This window comes from Lagopus leucura, unplaced genomic scaffold, assembly GCF_019238085.1.
Source record: "Lagopus leucura isolate 7727_CA_CO unplaced genomic scaffold, USGS_WTPT01 Super-Scaffold_100070, whole genome shotgun sequence".
NCBI classification, from domain to species: Eukaryota; Metazoa; Chordata; class Aves; order Galliformes; family Phasianidae; genus Lagopus; species Lagopus leucura.
This window is the reverse complement of record NW_024962312.1, coordinates 392,796-415,421: the sequence shown is the minus strand read 5'-3', so window position 1 is coordinate 415,421 and position 22,626 is coordinate 392,796. Positions and strand designations below refer to the sequence as shown.

Sequence of the window (22,626 nt, the reverse complement as noted above, 5' to 3'; positions counted from 1 at the left end):
CTCAAGGCCTTTGAAACTCAGCACTTCCACGAAACACCTCTGGTCCCTGTTCACTCTGTGAGTTGCCGTTACAGGAAAACAAAAGAACAGAAGGAAAACTGCAGAGTAACGGTGAGGAACCAGAAGAGCCAGGCTGCTGGGGTGAGAAACATCATCTGCAAGTGGTGTAAAGCGGAGTGATCTTCCCTTCCCACAGCAAATGGATTAAAAAGGACTTGACAAAGCTGCTCTAGCTATGCTACCAGGCAGGTGCAGTATGCCCGCCCACGGCCTGACAATAAATTCTGGTAGAAAATAAGAAAATGATAATTCTACCAGAAAGAACAGTCTGAAATTCAATGTTCTGGGAAAAAAAAAAATCAAGAAGCCCGTTATGAACGTGAAATTAAGAAAATACATCTGAATTTTCTAGGCCTTAGAAACTGTGAAGCCCTGAATCTGACATATTATGGCTGGATGAGATTAGCTAATATTCTGATTTAATAACATACAAGAGCGGATGCTCAAAACAAACTGTGTTTTAATGCACTATTTACTCAAAAAATTGTACTACTAATAGAATTGTTGCCACGACAACCTTAAGCCCAAGAAGCTCTATCCTACAAACACGGCTTATGAAAATGGGAAATTACTTTTGAAAGCATAAATTACATATAAATTGACAACGAAAATAATCATAATACTGACCGAAAACCAACTCTTCGAGTATAATGCAGGCAGTTCTTAGTGACATGAGTCTGGAAGTGGACAGATCTGCAGATTGCTCCACATTCAGGACACGTGTATGGAGATTTATGCTGATGAATTCTCTGGTGTGATGCAAAACTGCACTGGTTAGGAAGCAGCATCTGGCAGATATTGCATGTCTTCTAAACGATAAACCAAAACAGATGAAACAAAAGGTTGGGTTCAGCTATACACAAATTCTCGTGTCAAACACTGTAATATAAATAAAAGGTTAAATGTTACGACTGTGATGTGAGCCAGAAGAAGCAGGCAAGGTCAAAATTCAGACTGTACTGACCAACCTTGCAGGGCTGAGGTGGTCCCTCCTGGCACCACACATACTGACATTCTGGCACAACAAAGCTCCTTCATTCATCACTGAGCATAGAAGATGTATTGTAGTTTACTTACATTTAATTCAGGTGCCTCACAAGGTTACTTTACCAGTGCAAGGGGCCCCAAGCGAAGCTTGGGAAACAAATCTAATGGTTTTAACCACAGAAATTAAAAAGCAAACAAACAAACTAACAAAAAAACACAAGAAAACACAGAGAAAAAAAAAAAACAACCCACCACCAAGTACATTATCCTCATTTTCTTTGACCCCTGCTCCCAGTGAGTTCTACTGGGAATATCCTCAATGCCAATAAATGGGGTATTGTCAATCAGAAAGACTGTGGATAATTTCAGAATGCATTTCTGAGGCTAAACTCCAGCATCTGCACTGTAAAATATCAAACTATCATGCATCTAAAAGTACAGGTATTTAACAAAGTCACAAAGTCTCTGAAGGGCCACCTTTCTAAGTGCAGACTTTACTCCCTATATGACATCTTTTCTTGCATTTTGTCACACAGAAATAACTTTAAAAGATCTTCAGCAAGTGTGTAGACCATTTGCCAAGGCAGAAACACTGGAATTCTTTGCTTTGTGCCACTCGTGGGGTTAAACACAAACCATGCAGTGGAGCTGTCAGCAGGATTCATTCCTGCTCACAGCTGCTTTCCATCCCTGGAGGGCACAAGGAACAGAACATGCAGCACCACGGGTTCCACCTGCAGCAATGCACCTCTGCATCTCTAAGCAGTGCCTGACAGTCTGTATGGAGCTTAACTTTCATCACGAACACTGCTCCACTGACTCCAACAGAAATACCAGCACAAGCCTTCGCAGGCAATGATTTTAACCTCATTTCCTAAGGCCTCGCTCTGTAAAGCGTCTAATATTTCTTCAGACTTCAAATAATTTCTTGTGACCTTAAATAACTTCTTACGAATTTAAACATTCCTTATGTCTTGGGAATTATGAATTTCACCAGTGACTTTGGTAGATTTAAAAGCAAAACTAAGACTCTTACATGACATGGAGAGTTTTGAACACGGGATTTGCATATTTTAGCAGCGTTATCCATAGAGTCTTGCAGATGGATGTATTTTGCAAGATTACAGACAAAACAAGATCTCCTGAGTTGTATTAAAAAACGATTTGCTAATCTACGGATCAATAAATCTTCGAATGATCAAGAGAATCCTTCTGCTCACGTTAAAACAGTTACTTCCTGGGGCTTCACCAAGTCACACCCTCCTTCCAATTTGGGCCCTCCTTCAAATCTGTTAAAGATGGTCAGTCAGAGCACACAGCAGCAGAATCAAAGCTGCTGCTGTAGAAGGAATCACACTGTGCTACAAGCAAGTTTCGTGGAGTTCTGCCTTATTAGCATTGGCAACTTTGCTGGAACAAAAAAGTCACCTGCTCTCATTTCATCAGCAAGACAGATCCGAACTGCAATGACTAAAGCACACCTGTACCATTATTTTTTCTTCCAAATAGAACCCTGTTTAACCCTAAAGTAATTTCTTAATTGCTTTACATACTGACAATGCTACTGATATTCTAAGCACGAGCACAAGAGTGTTTTTGTACTGGAACCTGCAAACTTTTTTTTTCTTTTCGTCCAAATGCCTTTTTGAAGCTGCATACAAATGGTTGTAAATTATTTTTTAAACATTAATTTTAGGGAGACACGTTAACACGGAATATCTGGAGGTCACACGCTCTGAAGCAGCCGTGTTCTTTTGCATGGTTCACTCTAATGTGTGTCTGAACAGTCTCCATCCACAGCTCTCAAGCGTCCTGACAAAAGAAAGATGGCAAAATGCAGAACCTTGAAGCAGAACAAGTTAACCAAAGAAAATCTACTACTCTCCAAATGCAGGTTGGATATGAGCACTGCTATCAGCCTAAGGAATTAGCAGATATCCTTGCACAAAGCTTTGTCTGAGGTGGATCATCTGCAGCCATTACAGTGCTATCACTCTGATTAGAACCTCCGTGAAACAGGAGGGTTGAAACCATGCTCAAACACAAACAGACATCCACTGAAATGCCAGTGTTTGTCCTCAGTGAGCAGTGCATGGTCTGAGCCACTCACCCTTGCTTCTGACACTGCTCAGAACTGCCATGGGATGCCAACTCTGTCTTCAGCTCAGGCTCACAGGTGGCCAAAGCCAGACTAACTTTGGCTCACTGTGTGTCTGCTGCATTTACTAAGATCCAGTACCATTCCTAAAAGGCACCTTTCGTCATATAGGCATTCATAAGCAGCAGTGCAATGCTGGGCAACAAAGCAAAGTTCCTTACATAAAAGGTTCTCATAGTCCTTCCAAAACACTACAGAAAGAAACCTGGATGCTACACTATTTCACAGCCATACAGCACTCCTGAACAAGGTTATCCCAGATTCTGATTCTGCAACAAGCAGTCTGCAAGATCCATCAGCCATGGGAGTAATTCAGACCAACACAAAATGCCAGCAATGCTTTTTGCTGGGGCTGCTGGTTTGACAGTTTGAAAAGTACACGTTTTTAATTGAAACTGATTACAGTACAAGAATCTGCTGTGAAATTCTGAAATTCACTTTTGCTTACCATTTTATTCTGGGCTTAAGGTGGCATTAAATTCCAGTTCTCACTGCAACCCATACCAAAATAAAACAGTTTCTGAAAACCATCACGTGCCTGCCTTTGAAATCAAAGCTTCAGGAAAAAAAAAAAAGAGGAGTGAGAAGAAAAAAACTGTGGAGTTGGAAAACAAAGATAGACAAGAACTGTGAGTTCTTGAAGACAAATGAGCAACACAGCATCCACCAGAACAACACGCTCACAGCTGAAGATAAGAGGAGCATTAACATGACTTAGACCAGGCTTGCTGCCTTGCTGCCTCAGTAAGCTGGTGAGGGCTTCACTCAGCCATCACTGAGTGGCCTCATTCCTTTCAACAGGATTACTAACAGGAGTGAGGGATTACAGAAAGAGAACGTTGCAGGGAAGATTTTTTAACTGCAAAGGATGTTTTACTGTTTTTTAATTCAGAACTGAGCATTTCTACCTTTGTAACAAGAGATGAAACAGAAGCAACAGCTCCTTCCTACTTAGACTCATGTTAACACACAAAACTGTGTGCAATTTCCATTTCAAGAGCAGGTGGGCACTAAGAACTCATCAATGGGCTGCAAAATCCAATTATTTTTATCTTCCTTCCTCCCCAGGTAAAAATACTTCATCTAGCTTTCCTGTTTTCCTGCCCCAAAATAATCACTGTTTCACAACAAAAACTCAGTTGCCAAGCATGTAGAGAAATGAGGACATTTCTTTTTCAAGCTTTTAGAGGGGTAACATTTTTTATAATAAACCTATACAAAGACTTTCTTTAGCAAACACTGCCCTTGCAGAGATGCATGTGCTAGCTGATGAGGGGATGAAAAGGCAAGAAAGCAGGAGGCACTGCTCTCATTAAAGCAACCCTTCAGCTGGATGGCTTCCACGATGCATCTGTACAGCTGCACCACACAGCTCGCAACAAGACACAGCTTAGAAAACGTAATGAAAACTGCTGATCGATGTACCAAAAGGACTAAGAAAAATATTTAATTCGTTTTTTTAAGAAGATAGTTTGACAAACTCTCAGAACTACGTTTATTCACAGCGTTCTTTGAAAATGGAATGACAAGAAAAGTGCTTTTTTTTTCTTCTGAGATCTGGAAATGCACGTCCTACCACGCAGTAATTAAGGCCTCATTCATACCTCAGACCTCGTAAGACAGTGAGTTTCCAGCAGGAGATACCAACTGGTGGGCAGTTCTATCTCCTGTACCTCCATGAGCTTCCTCTGATCCTCTGCAGCAATGGGGCAAAAAAAAAACCACTGGGAAGAGGCAGCAGGAAAGGCCAAAGGTGTTTCTACAAAAATGCATCCCTGTACCAAAACAGGCCCCACAGAAAGTACAGAACTGTTTATTATTCAAACTTTGCTGCTCTTTTTTCCATTCTGTTCTTGCCTCGTCCTCCCAACCTATTTCCCCTGGATTTGTCAGTCTCATACATTCGGTTTGTGAAGCTTACAGACTGCCTTAATTCCTAGTTTTCACGGTGCCACGCGCTGCAGGTGCGTGTTTGTCAAGGTCTACTGGATCTTACCACAAAACAGATGAAACTGAAGGACTTATCATGGAAAATAAGATCAACATGCATGGGCAGAAGAGCTACCTTCCTAACTTAAGGACTCAAACCCCTATCCTGCACGCTGCTGTGAGATTCCAAGAACATTCCTGGCTCGATTGGTCTGAGCAGGGAACAGAGCCTTTCAGGTCCTTGCCAACGTGCAGCAACAAGCTGCTGCATCAAGATTAACTGAATGCTTTGAAATAAACCAGAATTCCTTTTAACTGGCACACCATCATTTAATTAACGATGGGAATTCTTACAGGGTTATAAAATACACTGCACGCTGACCCACGCTTTTATTGAATGATGTGCTTCCTTCAGATCAGACCACATATAAACCATTTTGAAATTCTTTGCTAATGTAAGTTTAACTCAGTAGTAAGAGAAAGTGGAAGCCAAAAGAAGTGAATAAATGGCCACGCAGCAAGAAATGCATGCTAGTGAACACCACTTTCTGGTTAAAAAAGACCTGAAGACACCAGCACGCATATCCTTCCAGCAGAATCAATGTGCCATTTATTAGTTGTTTGCCCCTGTAGGTAACAGGAATGCCAAACTCACTTCTAGAGCTATGTGAAAATAATAAAAACCAAAGACAAATCAGGAATGAATCACTTAAAAATTACTACTCAGATTAAATAGGTGTGCTGCTAATGAGGGTGCCAATTAAGTGGATTCCACAGGACAATCTCATTTCAAAGCACAGCAATAATCATTAAAAGAATCTTAGAGACCATTAAGCACTCAGCTGCAACAAAGCTTATGCTAAATTTTAGTGAAAATACACACTGGATTAGACTTCAGGGCCTAAAAAAACTCTAAGATAAACTCTTAGTTCAAAATGTTGACATTCACTATAAAAGTGCTTGCAAGTTTTCTGTTTTAGTTTATGCTTTTAATCACGGAGGTTGAGACCGTTAACATCTAAACGAAAGAAAAACATCTCCAAAGCCTCCTAGGCTTATAGGCGAAACATTGGAATTTAAACATATGATACTCTACTTGTCCACTTGTGTCTGCAGCCTGCTGGAAATGTGTGGCAAGAGCTGTCTCATCTTGGAAAACTTCACTGCACTCCAAACACTTTAGACCATGCCTACAGAGTTTGGATGGATCTTCGTCTAGCGGCATGGCTGGGACGATGGGGGTACTTGCTGGGGCTGATATGACTGTTCCCGTTATGCCAGACTGTATCTTTGTTACAGTGTGTGAGCCAGCTCCCACTGGGCTTTGAAGCATGGGTGCAGCAGTATTGCTCGAAGGAGATGCTATCATTTGATCTGCTGGGACTGGTTTCAAAATCAGGTGCGAACACTGCATTACAACTCCTTTTTCCTTGTGTCCACGAGCATGGGAAAGAAGACTGCATTTGTTGTAGAAAACTAAGTTCTTTGTGCAATGATTACACGTCACTTCAATTCGCACGCTCCTCCTGTCGTAATGCTGGGTCAGACTCTTCTCAAGAGCAAAGGAGTCCCCGCACTCCAAACACTTGTAACCTCGTGTGGGCAACGTTATTCCAGCGCTGGCAGGGGGACTGAGGTTGGGGATGTAAACCGGGACAGGGTTGACACTGCTCAGCACCTTGTTGAACGCTTCCACTACAGAACTCTGTAGAGATGACACCACTTGGACTCGAGACACCTTCTTAGAAGGCTGTGAGGCTGCTGCAGAAATTATTGCCTGCTTTATTTGCTGCTGAGGTTTCGTTAGCACTTGTCGGAGCTCAGAGGTGGTCTGAGCACCCTGAGGCAGGAGGTTAAGGTTGGCAAGATGGACTGTCTTTGGCACAAGTTTAGCACTCGCAAGGCTTGATGCTGGCACCACAACAGTCTGCTGCTGTATGGCATTGGCAGCTTTTATAATGGCGCTACTGGCACTCTGCACAGAAGCAGCAGATATTACAGTGGCTTTCACGGTAGTATTGTTAGCAAGCTTCAAATTAATAACTTGTGAACCTGCTGTTTTCACTGCTGAAACTGGGAGGAAGGCAGTAGCCACAGGTTTGATAGTGACCTGCTTTGGTGCGAGTTCTGCAGATGCAACTGCATTGGTAACGACCGCGGACTGGAGAGGAGCTCTAGGAGGAGAGGAAAGAACAGCAGCAGAAGTTGGTGAGGACAGGAGGGATGTCATGGAAGTTACCATAGAAGCAGTCTGCTCTGTTTTTTTACTCGAGTCCAAATCAACTTCTGGCAACACTCGAGTAACAGTTCTCTTGATCTCCCCGGAGGAAGTCTTGATGGTTTTTATGCGAACCTTAGGAATTGCTGGTGTGGACCCTGCAGGAGAAGATGGAGACCCTTTGCTACTGTTTTCACTTGATACGCTTCTGGGACTATCAGGCGGTTTAAGAGATGGCTTTTTAGCACCATCAATAAGACTCTGAGGCTCAGGTGATTTCTCAGTAGTCCGGGGACTTTCACTCATATCTTTTGGTAAAGGAGAAGACTCCCCAGAATTGGATTGTAAATCCTTACTGCTATCTGTAGCTGCCTTTTTAGCACTCAGTGCTGCAATCGCAGCAATGCACGAAGAAAGCTTTGCTGATGACTTTGCTTTGGACTGCGAAATGCTGGCAAAATTTGTTTCACTTTTTTCAGCACTCAGTTTTCCATCAAGTACTCTGTTGTCAAGAAGCTTCTCAGAACTGTCTTTTAGCAGTTTGTCCTCTGCTTTGCGAGCTTTGAAAGGCTCATAAATACTTAAATTCACAGAGTTTGTCTCTGTCTCCCGCTTAGAAACTTTATTTTTATCTATACTGCTTGACACTGAGATACTAGATTTAATCAAATTCTCTCCCCCAAGTGCCTTTAGTTTGTCATATTCCTGCTGAGATACAGAACCTGTCAAGATATTTGTTCTGAAACTTGCACGCATCTCTTCTTTGTCTGGAGGGTCATCTACCTCAATTTTTTCATCATCATCAAATTCTTCAGCACTTGAAATTGGACTGAACTGGTTAAAAGCCGAATCCTTCAGTGTTGTCTCAGAAGCTGACCCATCGTCTTTGAATGGCTTCCCTTCGTCTTTACTGTAGCTATCAAGAGCTGAGGATGTTAGGAAGCCGTTATGCAAGCCATTGCCTGTGGAATGGTGGCCATCCTTGTCTACTCCTTCAGAAGAATCAATAGTACGCACGTTTTTCACAATGACGCTCACACCAACATCAGACGATGAGGGCGTATGAGAATCTTCATCTGTGTGTGCATTTTGTTTTATCTGGCTTTCGTGGTCATCGTGTCCAGATTCAATAGCTGCTTTTGGGTCAACCATGTCTGGGATGTCAAAGGCTGCAAGAAGATCGTCAAAGTCTGGGGTCTTCATATCCCCCATGGTCATCTATTTGATTGGAGGCAAATCTGCAAAACAAGCAGAAAGTCCTCATCTCTCAGTACTTTAATCTCTGACAGCATGCTCTAACACAGAAAGCACACATTCTCACATGCCATGCAAAAAAGGTGCTGTTTCACTTCTCAAGTGGTATTTTCAGAAATTACATATTAAAAACAGTACCCCAGTGCAGTGTACAATGTACAGCTGAATTACAGCGCCAGGAGTTCACGTTACAATGCCATCAAGTTCATACACTGCACACTAGTGATTTCATTCTAGGGACATACCTTCTCTTCAAGTGACTTTATTCCTGACTGTTCTTCCTGCACTTTCTGCTACCCTGTCCCACCCATGCCATGAACACAGCAAGATACTGCTTTCAGAAAAATCATGAGTTATTTGAATATCCCCTTAAGTCTAGATCTTCCTTGGTATTTGCACTATCAACCTGATGAGCATTCTCGAAGACAGCAGAGCAAATGTGTTTCTACTAGCAGTTTAAGAGCACTGCATTGTTTTCTGTGCATTAAACCACTTCATCTGAGTTATGGAATATTTGTTCCCCAATGCCCACAAGCTGTTTTTTCAGCAGCTCCAACAAAGGACTTACTGTATTTATACTTATTCTACGGGTGTCTCACCTACTTCAAAGACCTGGCATTCTACAACCTCCAATGCGATTTACTGCAGTCATTCACCATTTTCCCCACTGTGGGTATCCTACTGCATAACCTGAATGTCCCTTGATGCAACCTGAATGAACTACATGTGGCTCTATACTCACCTAACCACTCTGCAAAAGCTCTCTACGCTAATTCCATTCTCTCTCTTCAGTTTTCTTTCTAAGCTGAACAACACCAGATCTTTAGTTTTATTTCTTTCCCTCACAGATAATTTCCAGATCCCATTCTTCCCATTCACTGCTAACCTCTAATACTGTTTTTTTTTTCTTCTTTTTCCAAAATGCAGAAGATAACTCAGAACTGAAACCTTATAAACGCTGAGTAAAAAGGAAAAGCAATAGTTTTGAGTATACTTTCACATTGTAAATCCCACTATGGTACTTGCTTTTCCACACACTTCAAGAATATGCAAAGTTGTGCAAAATGAATCACTTGTACAGATCTAAGAAATCACTTATGGAAAGCACAAACAATTTCCCATTTTCTTCTAGAACAGTGCACAGGTATAATCTGTGCTGTTATGGCAGAGCTGATTTTGGCTGCTCAGTACTGACTGTGCAAAATTCAACATTCAATCTGAAATGGTATTCAACCAAACCAGTGTTACTGTCAGAGAGCGCCCAGTTAGGAAGCATCCTACCTGCCCTCCTGCCTTAGTATCAGCACTGAAAGGCAGAAGAACATCCTTTCAATACAGCTCAATATGCTGCCTGCAGTACTGATTAGCACAGGCCATCAAGGAGCCACTGGGTGATTGAACAACAGCACTGCCTCCAAGTTTTCAACTTAGCTCAGCTATATGACAAGTTACTACATTATACCCCATGGCAAATGGTCTGTTGGAACAGAATGGCCAGGGTTGGAAGGGACCTCAAGAATCACGAATCTCCAACCCCCTGCCACACGCAGGGCCACCAACCTCCACATTTCACAGCAGCCCAGGCTGCCCAGGGCCCCATCCAACCTGGCCTTGAACACCTCCAGGGATGGACGGGGCATCACAGCCTCTCTGGGCAGCTGTTGCAGCACCTCACCACTCTCATAGCAAAGAACTTCCCCTGACATCCAGCCTCAATCTTCCCTCCCTCAACTTCAAACCATTTCCCCTTGTCCTGCCGTTATCTACCCTTTCAAATTGTTGACTCCCCTCCTGTTTGTAGGCTCCGTTTAGGTACTGAAAGGCTGCCATGAGGTCACCCCACAGCCTTCTTTTCTCCATGCTGAACAAGCCCAGCTCCCTCAGCCTGTCCTCGTAGGGGAGGTGCTCCAGTCCCCTGATCATCTCTGTGGCTCCTCTGGACCCTCTCCAATGCTCCCTGTCTTTCTTGTGCTGGAGGCTCCAGACCTGGACACAGCACTGCAGATGGGGCCTCACAGGAGCAGAGCAGAGGGGGACAATCACCTCCCTGTCCCTGCTGGCCACCCCTCTGCTGATGGAGCCCAGGATGCCATTTGGTTTCCATGCTGAAACACACCTGCCAACAGAAATGCATCCTACAAGTTCAGCACATCATCTCTTCCTCCTCATGGTTTATCTTGAGATATTTTATAGAGAGAAACTACCTGCTGGCTGCCGAATTCAGCTGCAACAAGATCAAGAACCACTAATCACAAGGCAGATGCTACGGTTAAAAGCACATTTTTATGGCTATCGTTATCAAGATGGACAGTACTCTGTTCTGCAGTCAAATGTGGCTTATTTGGAGAGCATAATTTCTCCACATGAGAAAAACCTGTGAAATTTATCTACTCATCAGTGCTGGCCAACTGGAAGCTATTACAGACTCTGAGAAAGGCAATCAGGGAAAATTTGTCAAGGGAAAGAACACCGCAATCCACGCTGCCACTTCATTTGCTGCTTTAAATAAATATAGCATCATTTACATGGTCTGTTTAATGGTTATGCTGCCTTGCTAAGTTCTTTTAATTACACCAAATTCTATGGAGATTAACTCATTATTTGATTTTTAGGAAATATGACTATAGTATTGCAATTAATTAATTCACCTTCCTTAATTAACTCAGAATTTCTTTCTTCCTGGAAATAGAGCTCATTATTAAGATTTCACTACAATTTGTAAACCATACAGTTATAAACTGTATTTATCAGACGTAAGATTGCTTCATTACGCTGGTAATCCAGGCATTATTATTTAATTTTAAAATTTAACCCTCCATCTATTTGACAGCAAGTTTCTGGCCCTCATCCATTTAAAGCCGGTAACTGGGATAAAACCAACAGACAGATCTGAGGAAAGCAGTCAGCACAGCTCAGCCCTCGTCCAGCATCACCAAAAGCTAACTCACAGCATTCAGTGCACAACGCACCAGCAGCCACCTTCCTCTACCAAAGATTTTGGTGATCATATTTATCCACTGTGCTGGAGCCTGGATTTCAGTCCAGCCTCTGCCCAGAGGATTTCAGAGTCATGTGAGAGGCATGCAATGACAAAGGCAGCCACCTAGTAACTACAGCATGTCACCAGCACAATGAGAGACAGTCAGTACGGCTGTGGTGTAGACATGACTGGATTTTTAATTCACTTCTGGACCTGTATTAACAAGAAAAGAAAACTACTGCAGGAAATTCGAAGGGTATGAAATGAGAACTGACAGAAACCAAAAGAAAGGCGGCCCAGAGTTCAGCAATGCAGACAAGAGCAGAAGGCCACTGAGAACCACCAGACTGACTTCTATCCCTTGTCTCCAACTGGATGCATAACTTGTGCACAGATGAAGCACAAATTAAGAAAACACACTGAATGCACCGTCATGAACCTAATCTGAAATACAGATGTCTAAAGTGTTCCTACATCTGCTCCTGCTATGTTTTACTTACCATGCAAACCATCAGAGCTGTGTTAACAACACACACAGAGGAGCAATGCTGAGCTAAAGCTGATACCTAGACTGATTAAAAAAAGACAGTGGTATTTATGTAATGTTTCACTTTGTCTGAGTCACGACTTTAATGCTCTGGTTACAATTTCCTCGGTTGCAAGGTGTTGATCTTTTTGTTGTTTACAAACAGTAAGAATCACATACACACACAATATTAACATTACAAAGAAAGTCCTTGTAAGAACTGCATGGAAAAGGTTCTTGAGTCCAAAGGCAGAACACACAAACAAAGCCTCAACTGACAGTTTTTCATGGTTCAATACACCGCAGCGCTCTCTCACCATGCATCCATCCATGGATGGCTTCTCTGCTAAACACGCTGGTGCAAAACCTCCTCCAATCACATATGCTGCAGTCATTAACATTTAGCAGCAGCAATGCGAAGTAAAGGCAGCTGTACTGAATCAGGTTATCTTTAAGAGCAGAACTACATAGCAGAGAAGAGACACGTTTGTTCTTTACTAAGATACTTCCTTAGGGTTAATTCCAAAATGGAAAAGTATCCCAGAAGAATGCAGAGGTCTTCAGCTTTAAGCTGAGACCTTAAACATATCCAAAGAGCACAGTGCCCGAAGCTGCAGGTATCCCCCAGGTACACACAGATCAACTCCTGTGCTCTCCCAGAGTATGAGAACAGAGTGCTTTCTTTTACATGGGGCACGTGAACTGCTGCTGCCTTCACAGAGAACCTCTCCCATTCTGCAAGCCTCTACAGCAATCCAAATCAAACAAGAAAGGAGAAAACACCTGGTGAGTCTGGTGAGCTGTAACCTTCACATTTTATTTCTCTCTAACTTGCTATTCTGGACTATCGGTGTAACTTCCAGTGTATTAAGCTAGTTTTCATCACAACTGTCAGGGTTCCAAAGCCACACTGCTCCCTTTTTTACCCAAACACCTTTCCCCAGCCTTTTCTCTTACAGACAAAACTCTGCCTTCTACCCAAGACTGAAACCAACCGAGGCCCTGGCTGCCGCACAAGTTGCTGACCTGCTCCTGCTGTGCCCAACACGAAGCCTGACAGCGCTGCAAACAGAACGCGAGGCAAGGTCCTGACTGCCTTGGGAACTGTGATTTTCCAGGAACTGGAATTTCTTTGAGAACTGCTTTCTCTGAGAAGTGCTGAGAGTAAAACCCAACATGGCTAAGAGATACACAAGCCAGTTAAAAAAAACAACAAATCCCATCGGGAGGCTGCCATCAAAATTATCAGTTTTAGTGGTAATGACTTTCAAGTGCTCCTCACAAATGCAGCTCTCCAGAATTAAACAAAGAAACGGTCCAAAATGTGTGCAACCAAGCATTCCTCAGACCTGACAAACAAAAGACATTGCAATTAACAACTTGCAGGACCCCCACCTCCCCAAACTCCGCTGTCTGGAACACACACTTTTTCATTTTTAATTTCTAAGTAATAGAACAGCAAAATTCACTTCAAAACACTGGACTGACAACTTGAAGTGTATACTATACATATATATATATATGAAATACACTGGACAGATTATAACTCAAATTAAGCATCCCTAATTTTGGAGGTATCGATACAGAGTTGGTTCTTAGATGGGTGGCTCTGCCCAAAGTGCCATCTCACATCCAGATGATGGCGGTCTCACTTTGTGATGCTCCTTTTACTGCCTGCCTCTCGACTGTCAGTTGGTATCTACCAAGAGAACGCCGTGGAAAAAACTTCTGTCACTTCTGTCAAAAGATATGAGTTACGTTATACAATAAAACAAGAACAAAAAAAGCTATTGGAAAATTCAAGCATTACCTTCCAGATTATTCAGTGATTGAAGCGAATACGGCTGACAGGAATTGTACAACAGAGAGCCGCAGTTCTGTGAGGAACAACTCTTCCATTTTTTGATGGTGCATGACTTCTGCTAAGACCACCAGTGAGCCCAAAGACCTAAAGATCACAGGCTCTGGGACAGGCAAGAATATCCCTACTTTGTGGCTTCTGTTCATCTCCTTGGGGTAAAGCCCATGCCTTTGCATGCATCAGCACGTTACTGACACGCAGGGTTTGAATTAACTGCTGGAGGAGAAATGAAGACGATTTTCCGTTCAAAGCAAGTTGCTGTGACTGCATATGTTTTTCTTTCTTTATCTCCTGGATAAGGACTTCCATGAGCAGCAGAAGAACACAGCCCAGGTGTCAGCCAAGGAAGGCACCGCTTCTCTGCAGCTGATCTGATAACACATTCCTGGGGAGCGTTCACTGGACAATTATGTCAAAACAAGAACCCGCCCGTGAGAACTCTCACGGTACAAGACAGTAAGCAAGCAGGAGAGGAATGTGATGGGAAACAGTTACATTCCTGCAAGCACGCTCGGCCTTCGCATCCCAGCTGGTAAGATGCAAAACCCAAAGATGCTCTCAAAGGTTTTCAAAGGCATATTCCAGAAAAAGGGGAGAGCATACGCAAAGGAGAGTGCATGCACCTGGGAGCCTCTGCTACAGACTGAAGAGACCATTCTGAAGCACAGCTTTCTTACAGCGATGCTTTGTGCAGGTGTGAAAAAGGCTCAGATCCCTGACGGCATAAACAGCAACCGGAGAAACACCAGAGCTTAGAAGCAAACAGTGCTTCTGAAGGATGGTAGGCAGTTTTGCTTTACTGCAAGGCATTTTTGCCAGGCCCTGTATCTGAGCTGGTTCCAGGTGCCACATTCCATGCACAGCAAACTGGCCTACCTTTCCCCTCTGCCAAGGGAGAAAAATGCACACAGAAGAAAACATTTGTTCCCACTTTCTAAGTATGGTGGATCCTTGGGCTGTAGGACAGCTGCAGATGGGGCACATTGTTCTCCACAAGGAAGGCCAAGCCGCCTACAAACTGCTGCTGAAATTTAAAGGTGCTTTTTGGTGTCAACAGCCAGATGAGCAGAACCAGCATGAAAACACGTATTTTTTATTTCTCTATTGTTATGCCAGGAGATTTCATCATGTAGAGAAGACTTAAGTGATTCAATAAGAGTTACAGCAATATCTCCTAAGCCGAGGCACATGTCAGCCTGACACACAGCCTGTAAGCAGCTCATCAGTTACGCAACATACAAGAGCAATGATGACGAACCAACATTTTCTATTATTTACTCTGAAAGCTAAGGAGAGACAAAAGCAACACGCTAGCTCAACCAGCAAAACTCTGTCAGGAAATGAGAACCACATCTCAAATCATGACTCAGTGTGGTTTGAAATACTCAGCAGGCAAGTAGGATGTGCAAGGGGCCACTCAAACCACAATCAGCAGTGCTGATCGTATTCACACACAATGCAGGCCTTCTGCCTTATCGAGGTTCCCACGACTTGTTACTGCCACAGAAATCAATTCTTGCTCCCAGAAATGTGACTTTCCTTACAGGCAGCTGCTGTGCCTTAGTTTTTTACCAATCTTTCTGAAATATTGGTGTGTTTTGCAGTCAGAATTTGTATCAAGCACTGTGCTATTTCAACATTATACAGAGGAGTCCCCTTAACTAAAAGAGAATCAGATTTGCCTCCACTTACAAACTTTAACAAGCCAGAGAAATCTGAATTTGTATTTCTGGGTTTCTAGGAGAACCTCCTACCAATTTTATCCCTTCCTCCTCTTCAAAAAAGCCTTAGGAAGGAAAGCATTACCAGAATATTTCAAACGCTAAAATTTCTAGGTTTTTTGCCACTCAATGCAGTAATGTTGCTATCAATTGTTCCATAAGGATTTCAAGATTTATTCTTCACTTGCTTAGAAAACAGCCATTTCACTGAATCATAACTAAGGTTGAACTGCATCATCTCCGCTCAAAGCAAAGTCAACCCCAGCAGGATGCTTGGGATGCCATCCAGTCGGGTTTTGAGCATCCCTAAGGATGGAGACTCCAAAACCTCTCAGGGCAACAGGCTCAAGTGCCTGACCACTTCAACAGAGAGAAGTTTAAAACCAGTCATTAGCATTCAGACCTACCTATACTCACTCACAGCTACAGCACCTGAATGCTGCTCAGAGCGCTCCTTCAAATGGACGCTCATTGAGACACTGCCCACAAACCTTGCATCCGGAGCACAGTCCCAGCTCTTACCACCATCAGGTAGAACACTCTGGAACTGTGATTTAGAAGGCTGGCACTGCACGGAGCGAGCTGCTCTTCCCTTGTGAAACACAGCCACCCAAGCATGTGCGTCCACTGGCCAAAGACACAACTTTGCTACGGCAGAATTAGTGAATGAAGTTTTTGCTTTTTCAGCAAAAGTTACTTCTACCAACTTAGACAAATGTAGATTTCACCGCACAGTGACAAAAACATACAGACAAAAGCAGGTGGCACAACTGGATACGTATAGTTTCTCTTTGAGAGACTAAAACTAGCTGCATGCAGTCAGGTCCTACACAAAACAGATGTGAAAAATGTCCATGCTCCCTTCCATTTCTACCCCCAAGCCCAAGAACAGCTGCAAGCAGAGCCCAGCACTGGATACAGAAGCCTTGCTTAGCAACAACAGAGCCAGTTCAGGCTTCAAGTTTACAAACCTCAGGCATAACCTGTAAACATAAGCTGTGTAACAGGAGAAACGCACATTCAATCTTTTTTCTTTTTAAAGGAAATTGTGAAATTTGAAGAGTAGACAGAAAATGCGTCCACAGCAGGCAGCACCAGTTCACATCTGACTGCATGTCTTTTCATGCAAGCTGAACAACAAAGTTGCTTCAAACAAACCTGGATGTCTGGAGGGGGAAAAACCATAGAAAATGAACTTTTCTCTGCCATTAATACAATACATCAAGCCAAAATGTGGGCCTTGTAGCTTCCTGAATTTCTTATAAAGGATGACTTAACGAAAAGCTGCTAAGCCCCCACACTGTTCTTTTGCATGCTATTCTACCATAGTTTGATTCGGTACCGAGCCAGTACAGCAACATCAGTAATTTGCACGTACAACAACAACGTGAACGTTAAGATTTCCAGTTCAGAACCACAGAATTATCCAAGCTGGAAAACCTTCCAAGACTGCCAAGCCCAACCATCAACCCGGCCTCCCGAGTGCTGCAGCTACATCACAGCACTCAGTGCGACTGTGAACCACACGCTGAACGGCCCTTGCCTCCTGCCCATTTCCCATAGTTTTTCAAATGGATGGCAGCTCTCGTTGGATTACAGCACGACTCTGCTCCAGACAGCCTCCATAGGAGCCCCAGGCCAGGCACGGCCTGCAGGAGCAATGCTAGCAATGGGCAGGCCTGTGAAAGGCAAAGCATTTTAAGCATACAAACCCAGCAATCTGTGTGCATGCCTGTATTCTATTTCCCGTTATTATTTTGAAGAAGAATAAAAATTAGTTGATTAATTGAAAGGAGACGTGGTAAATCACTTCCCCCACCCTCAGGATCCGACACCCAAGGCAAGCCTCAATGGAAGATGAGCTCACGATTGCTCAGAGAGAGGACCAACCCCCACGCATTCAGCAGCATTTTCTGCAGGGAAGCTGGCCTGCGTGCAAAAGTACCCAGTGAAAAGCACGAACAAATCTTCCAATTCTTAAAAAAAAAACACAAAAAAAGCCCCCAAACCCACCAACTCACCAAGAACGCTGCAGGCTCCCACATCTATTCAGGTTTCTTATGTTGCAGCCCACAAAAAAGCCCTGCAAATTCAAAACTTCCTTTGCTAAAAATAAAAATTCCCCGCACAGAGCTGGTTCAAAAACCCAAATAAAACAGATGTGCTGATTTTCACGGCCATTCAAGTACATTAAAGCTTGAAGCACTTCACTATTCTGGTTGAGAGAAAAAAAAACACCCGAAAGGTGCTCTCACATTGTTAACACACATTTTAGCTGGCCCTTGGAAGAGAGCATGCATTAACAGTAGTGATGGGCACAGTTCCTATCAAGCCATGAGAACTTCTCACGCTTGTGAAGCGTAATTTTGCTACGGATGCCTGATGAAATATAGAACCTCTGCATCCAAATCACAGAAAAGATGGAAAGAGACCGGCGTAGTGACGTTAGGCATTTTGCTACCTACTGCCCTATTGATTCTGAGAAACAATACACTGCAGCTGCATTAAAACCCACGGAAACACAATCCCAAGCGCAACACTGGCGTGCTGTTTTCACTTTCCTACAATTAATACCTAAGTACTTTATGTAACCTGCTGCAGTCGGAAGTAAAAAGGCTCCCTTGTACATGTCACACTGATGCGATGCAGGCGCCCTGTCTACCATCAGCCACCATAAAACTTACCCGAATCCCACAGTCTTTCAGGGCTTTCAAGACTGTCTACTTTACTCTGCTGAGCGCAGAGGGGAGGACCCTCATTTCACGCCAGAACAGAACGTTTTCACCATTTTGCCTCCATATTTATCTAGACTGCAGATTACCAAACCAGCTAACGCAGCCAAGACTGGCCAGGTTTTGTTTTTGAAAATCACACCGCGTAAGATTCTAGAGTTGCTGATTTCCTGTTAAAGGAAGTAACAGTTCTGGCAAAAGAATCCCCAAGGCAAAACGTTCAGTGTTCCAATGTGCAAGCTCTAACAGCCTTTGTTCTTCCCTTTGCTACATTCATTACTGCTTCCTTGCCTCTCCCTCTCTCCCTCTGACTCCTCCAGCTTTCTCTACAAGATGCGAATGCCAGCTCACATCTAAGAACACATGTATTTTTCAGATGAGAAAAAAAAAAAGAATCCCATCCACTACCCACTGCTCTGAGTTAAAAGTGGCCATCGCTCAGGAGCCGAATCACCGCTCGTCTGCTTTCCTATTCTTATTTCATTACTGCACAAAATTATAATTCATGCAAATAATAATCCACTGGAGCTCCATCAGACCTCTGAAACGCATCTCTCCTCTTGGCTGCCGCACAATTCTCCCCGGGTTACAGCAGCCTAAGCAACACCATCCTTATTCTGCACGTTTTCCTACGTAGGATACATTAAGCACAGGTTTAAGACAGAAGACCTGAATTCAGAAACAAACGTCGGGTTACTCACATACGGCCAAACAAGCCACCTTTGCCCAACCAGACAGCAAATTCTGGACGGTCACTGCTGTAACACAGCTCCAACAGTTCGCTGCCATGTGGTCCGCAATTTACGATTGCCACTCAGAGGCCTATCCTTTATCGCAGCGCTGCGAAAAAGCGCGCATCCGGGTGTGAGATATCGAAACGGCCGTGTTCAGAGCAGGTATCAGCACGCCTTTACAAACAATAGCCTTAATCCTATTAAACCTGGAGGTTCATAGCAATTCTTCACCAACACGCTTAGACGCCGCCGTCGCTCTCGCTAACGTGCCAAGCGTGCCGCCAGGAGCCGGCTTTGCCTTCCACGCACGCACACCACTGTCACACTCACACACCCGCCTCACCTTTGTGAACCTTGACCTCTGGGAGGCTTTTCTGCCAGCGCTCAGTTACTGCCTCAGATGGATCACCTCCGCGAATACGAAAGGGTTAAAGGCAGCCCCAGTCAATAGGCCTACAAGGAGGAAAAGAAAAAAGGAGAAATGAGTACGCCTTGCAGCATCTTTGCAATGCTTCACACACGATTCCACAACAACATCGCTTCCTTTTGGCCTTTCAGACCCCCTCCCCAACATCCCCTCCAGAAGAAAACCACACGACAGTGCCCTGCAAATAACACGGCATGCAAAGCAGCATTCTTCAGTCGCAAGCACGGCTACAATTACAAATCATTCCATCCGTTTTATTCGGTTCAGTTTTAAAACAGACTGCACAACCAGTGTCCCACCCTTGCAAAGCAAAACTATTTTAACAAGGGCCGTAAATCTCAAGCTCTCGCCCCTTCCTTAAGCATAAAAAAAGGCAGAAAAAGCCCGAGCCGTCTCAGCCACTGCAAATATGTACATTTACAGACAGAACCCTTTAGGACTACATAGCCACATACCAGTGCTGTGTGTCTAAGTGTGCATTCACATACTGTTTGGGGACGGTATCTTTCTGCAAGCTCCTCTGCTTTTGGCTGCCATGGAGGGAGGAAGCTATCCCACTGTAGCAGCTCACTGACTGCATTGTGTTCGGGAGCCGATCTGCCTCAAACCAGTTCCAGCCGGTTCTGGTCACCCTACATAAAAGCTACGGCAACCCCGCCGGAGCTGCCAACGCGTCCCCGTCAGGCGCGGAGCTCCGCTCGCCTTCGCGGGGCCGCCGAGCCCCGACCCCGTCCGGCCGCCCCTCGCTCCGTGCCCCCCGCCTCCCCGCCGCCCTCCCCCCACTTACCTCCCACCACCTGGCCGAAAGCTGTCCGCGTGCCCGGCCGCGGCTAACAAAGGCAGGGCGATGGGCAGGCTCGCGGGACGTCTGCGGCAGCCTCGGCCGCAGCGCTGCCCCACGGCCGCACCCGGGGCGGCCGCGTCCCCCCCCGCCCTCGCGCCCTGCGCCCCCACACCTGGGGCCGCTCGGCGGCATCTTCCCTCCCTCCGCCCGGCGCCGGTGGCAGGGATCACCCACGCACGCACCTCCCTCCCCTCGAGAGCTCCATTTCCGCAGCGGACAGATGCCCGCGGAGCGGCTCCCCGGCCCCTCCGAGCCGCAGGGCTGCCGTGACGGCCTTTTTTTTTTTTCCTTTTCTTTTTTTTTTTTTTCCTTTTGCCGCTCGGCTTTCCTCGAGGCGCCCGGCGGCCCCGCGAAGCCGGGAGGCCGCGGCCCACCCCGACAAGATGGCGGCCGCCCCGGCGCTGCGTGCGGCCCTCGGGGCCGCGGCCGGCGGCGGAGCCGCGCCGTCCCACGCGGCAGCGGCGGCTCCGCCGAGGCTACTCACCCCGGGCTCCGCGCAACGACCGCCATCGCTACGCGCCCGGCCCCGTCTCCGCGCGAGCCTCGCTCCGTCCTCCGGCCGGCCGCCAACCCGGCGACGCCGCCGAGCCGCACCTGTAACTAAGAGCCGAGGCCGGGCGCGACCCGCGCCGCCTTCCCCTCCGGGAGCGCCGAGGGCCGGCGCCTTCCCCGCGTCCCTCATCCCCACCCCGCGCTGGGGAACGCTGCCACGTTCTTCCGCCGCCTCGGCCCCGGGCACGCGGACCGCACGACGACCCCTCCCCACGCACCTTCCCCCCCCTCCGCCGCACCGCCGCCCCAGCCGGGCCCCGCTCGCCCCTCTACCCCCAGGAGCATCGGACGGGGTCGCGGCCTCGCGGCGGCGGTGCTAATCGGGGTTGGGGGGGAGGTGGGATGCGGGCGGCCGACGGAGCCGCGCGGTGCGGAGCGGGCTGCGCTCCGCCGGGCCGGGAGGAGGAGGAGGGGAAGGAGGAGGAGGTGACCCCGACCGCATGCGACCTCCGCCCCCCCGCGCACACACCTGCTGCGGCCCGGGCCCGGCGGGGCTTAGGGGGGCACGGCCGCGGTCAGCGCCGCCCGCCCGCCGCCGGGCCCGGCCGGGAGACGGCGGAGCATAATGGCAGCGGCTCTGCGGGAGGCGGAGGGGGGGGCAGGCGGAGGGGGGGGCGCAGCGGCTCGCACGGGTTGGGGGAGAAGCTCCGCGCGATTCCCTGCGGAGCAGCTCCGGGAGCCGGCCAGGGGCGGGGAGGGCCGCGCGGCCCCAGCGCTCCGCGGGCGGCGGAGATCGGGAAGCGCCGGGCGGGTCGCGGCCTCGACGACGGAGCCGGCGGCCTTACCCGGCCCGGCCGCGCGCCGCGTTCCGCCCCGCAGCGCTCAGAGCCGCGGGTGGCGCTGGCGGCACCGCGCGGTTACCGTTCCCCGAGCCGGGGCCGCTGTGCTGCGCCGCAAGGCGGGCGGGGAGCCGCGGCTGCTCGCTGCGTGACCCCGGCCTGCGGGGTCATTTCAAACGGGTTTTGTCATTTGGATCCCGCAACCTGAAGCCCCGCACTCAGCAGAACGCCGCTTTCATTTACTGGGTACGAGGCAGCTGTACCGAGTTCGGGCTTTGACAGCGGCCTGCACTCAATTGCAGCCTCTGCGGTAGTGGATGCACAGCGCCGGGTGACTTCATTGCAGCCCTCCAGTACCTAAAGGGAGCCTACAAACAGCAGGGGGGAATCAGCTCTTGGAAAGGGGAGATAACGGCAGGACAAGGGGAAATGGTTTGAAGTTGAGGGAGGGAAGATTGAGGCTGGACGTCAGGGGAAGTTCTTTGCTGTGAGAGTGGTGAGGTGCTGGAACAGCTGCTCAGAGAGGCTGTGATGCCCCGTCCATCCCTGGAGGTGTTCAAGGCCAGGTTGGATGGGGCCCTGGGCAGCCTGGGCTGCTATGAAATGTGGAGGTTGGTGGCCCTGCGTGTGGCAGGGGGTTGGAAATTCATGAGGTCCCTTCCAACCCTGGCCATTTTGTGATTCTGTGATTCTGTGTTCCATTAAAGGCAAATGGATCTGCATTCTGTGCTGACATCCAGGAAGGGCCTCTGACCCGCACCACCCAGGGTTCATCCTGCAGCTGCCCCCTGCAATACCCGAATTTTCCCTCATTAACCAGGAAATTGGGTGGGAAGCTGCAGTCTTTTTCCCTGCGCCGGGTGC

At 46.7% G+C, this 22,626-nt stretch overlaps 1 protein-coding gene across 10 annotated transcripts in view; it reads right to left on the bottom strand.

Annotated features, from left to right (window-relative positions):
* Positions 1 to 21,504, bottom strand: part of ZNF532 (zinc finger protein 532) — a 42,046-nt gene extending 20,542 nt beyond the window's left edge. Inside the window, exons 1-4 of one of the 10 annotated variants that reach the window (XM_042886977.1) lie at positions 21,453 to 21,504; positions 19,504 to 19,613; positions 6,231 to 8,590; positions 688 to 869 (exon numbers count right to left, since the gene is read on the bottom strand). In XM_042886977.1, the coding sequence (XP_042742911.1) occupies positions 688 to 869; positions 6,231 to 8,570 (2,522 nt within the window). In that variant the 5' untranslated portion in view covers positions 8,571 to 8,590; positions 19,504 to 19,613; positions 21,453 to 21,504. Of the gene's footprint in view, positions 1 to 687; positions 870 to 6,230; positions 8,591 to 19,503; positions 20,306 to 20,374; positions 20,391 to 20,543; positions 20,590 to 20,613; positions 20,751 to 21,025; positions 21,042 to 21,452 lie in introns of those variants that run through there. The other 9 variants (XM_042886983.1, XM_042886981.1, XM_042886980.1 and 6 more) reach the window with 9 other exon arrangements.
* Between the last annotated feature and the right edge of the window lie 1,122 nt (positions 21,505 to 22,626).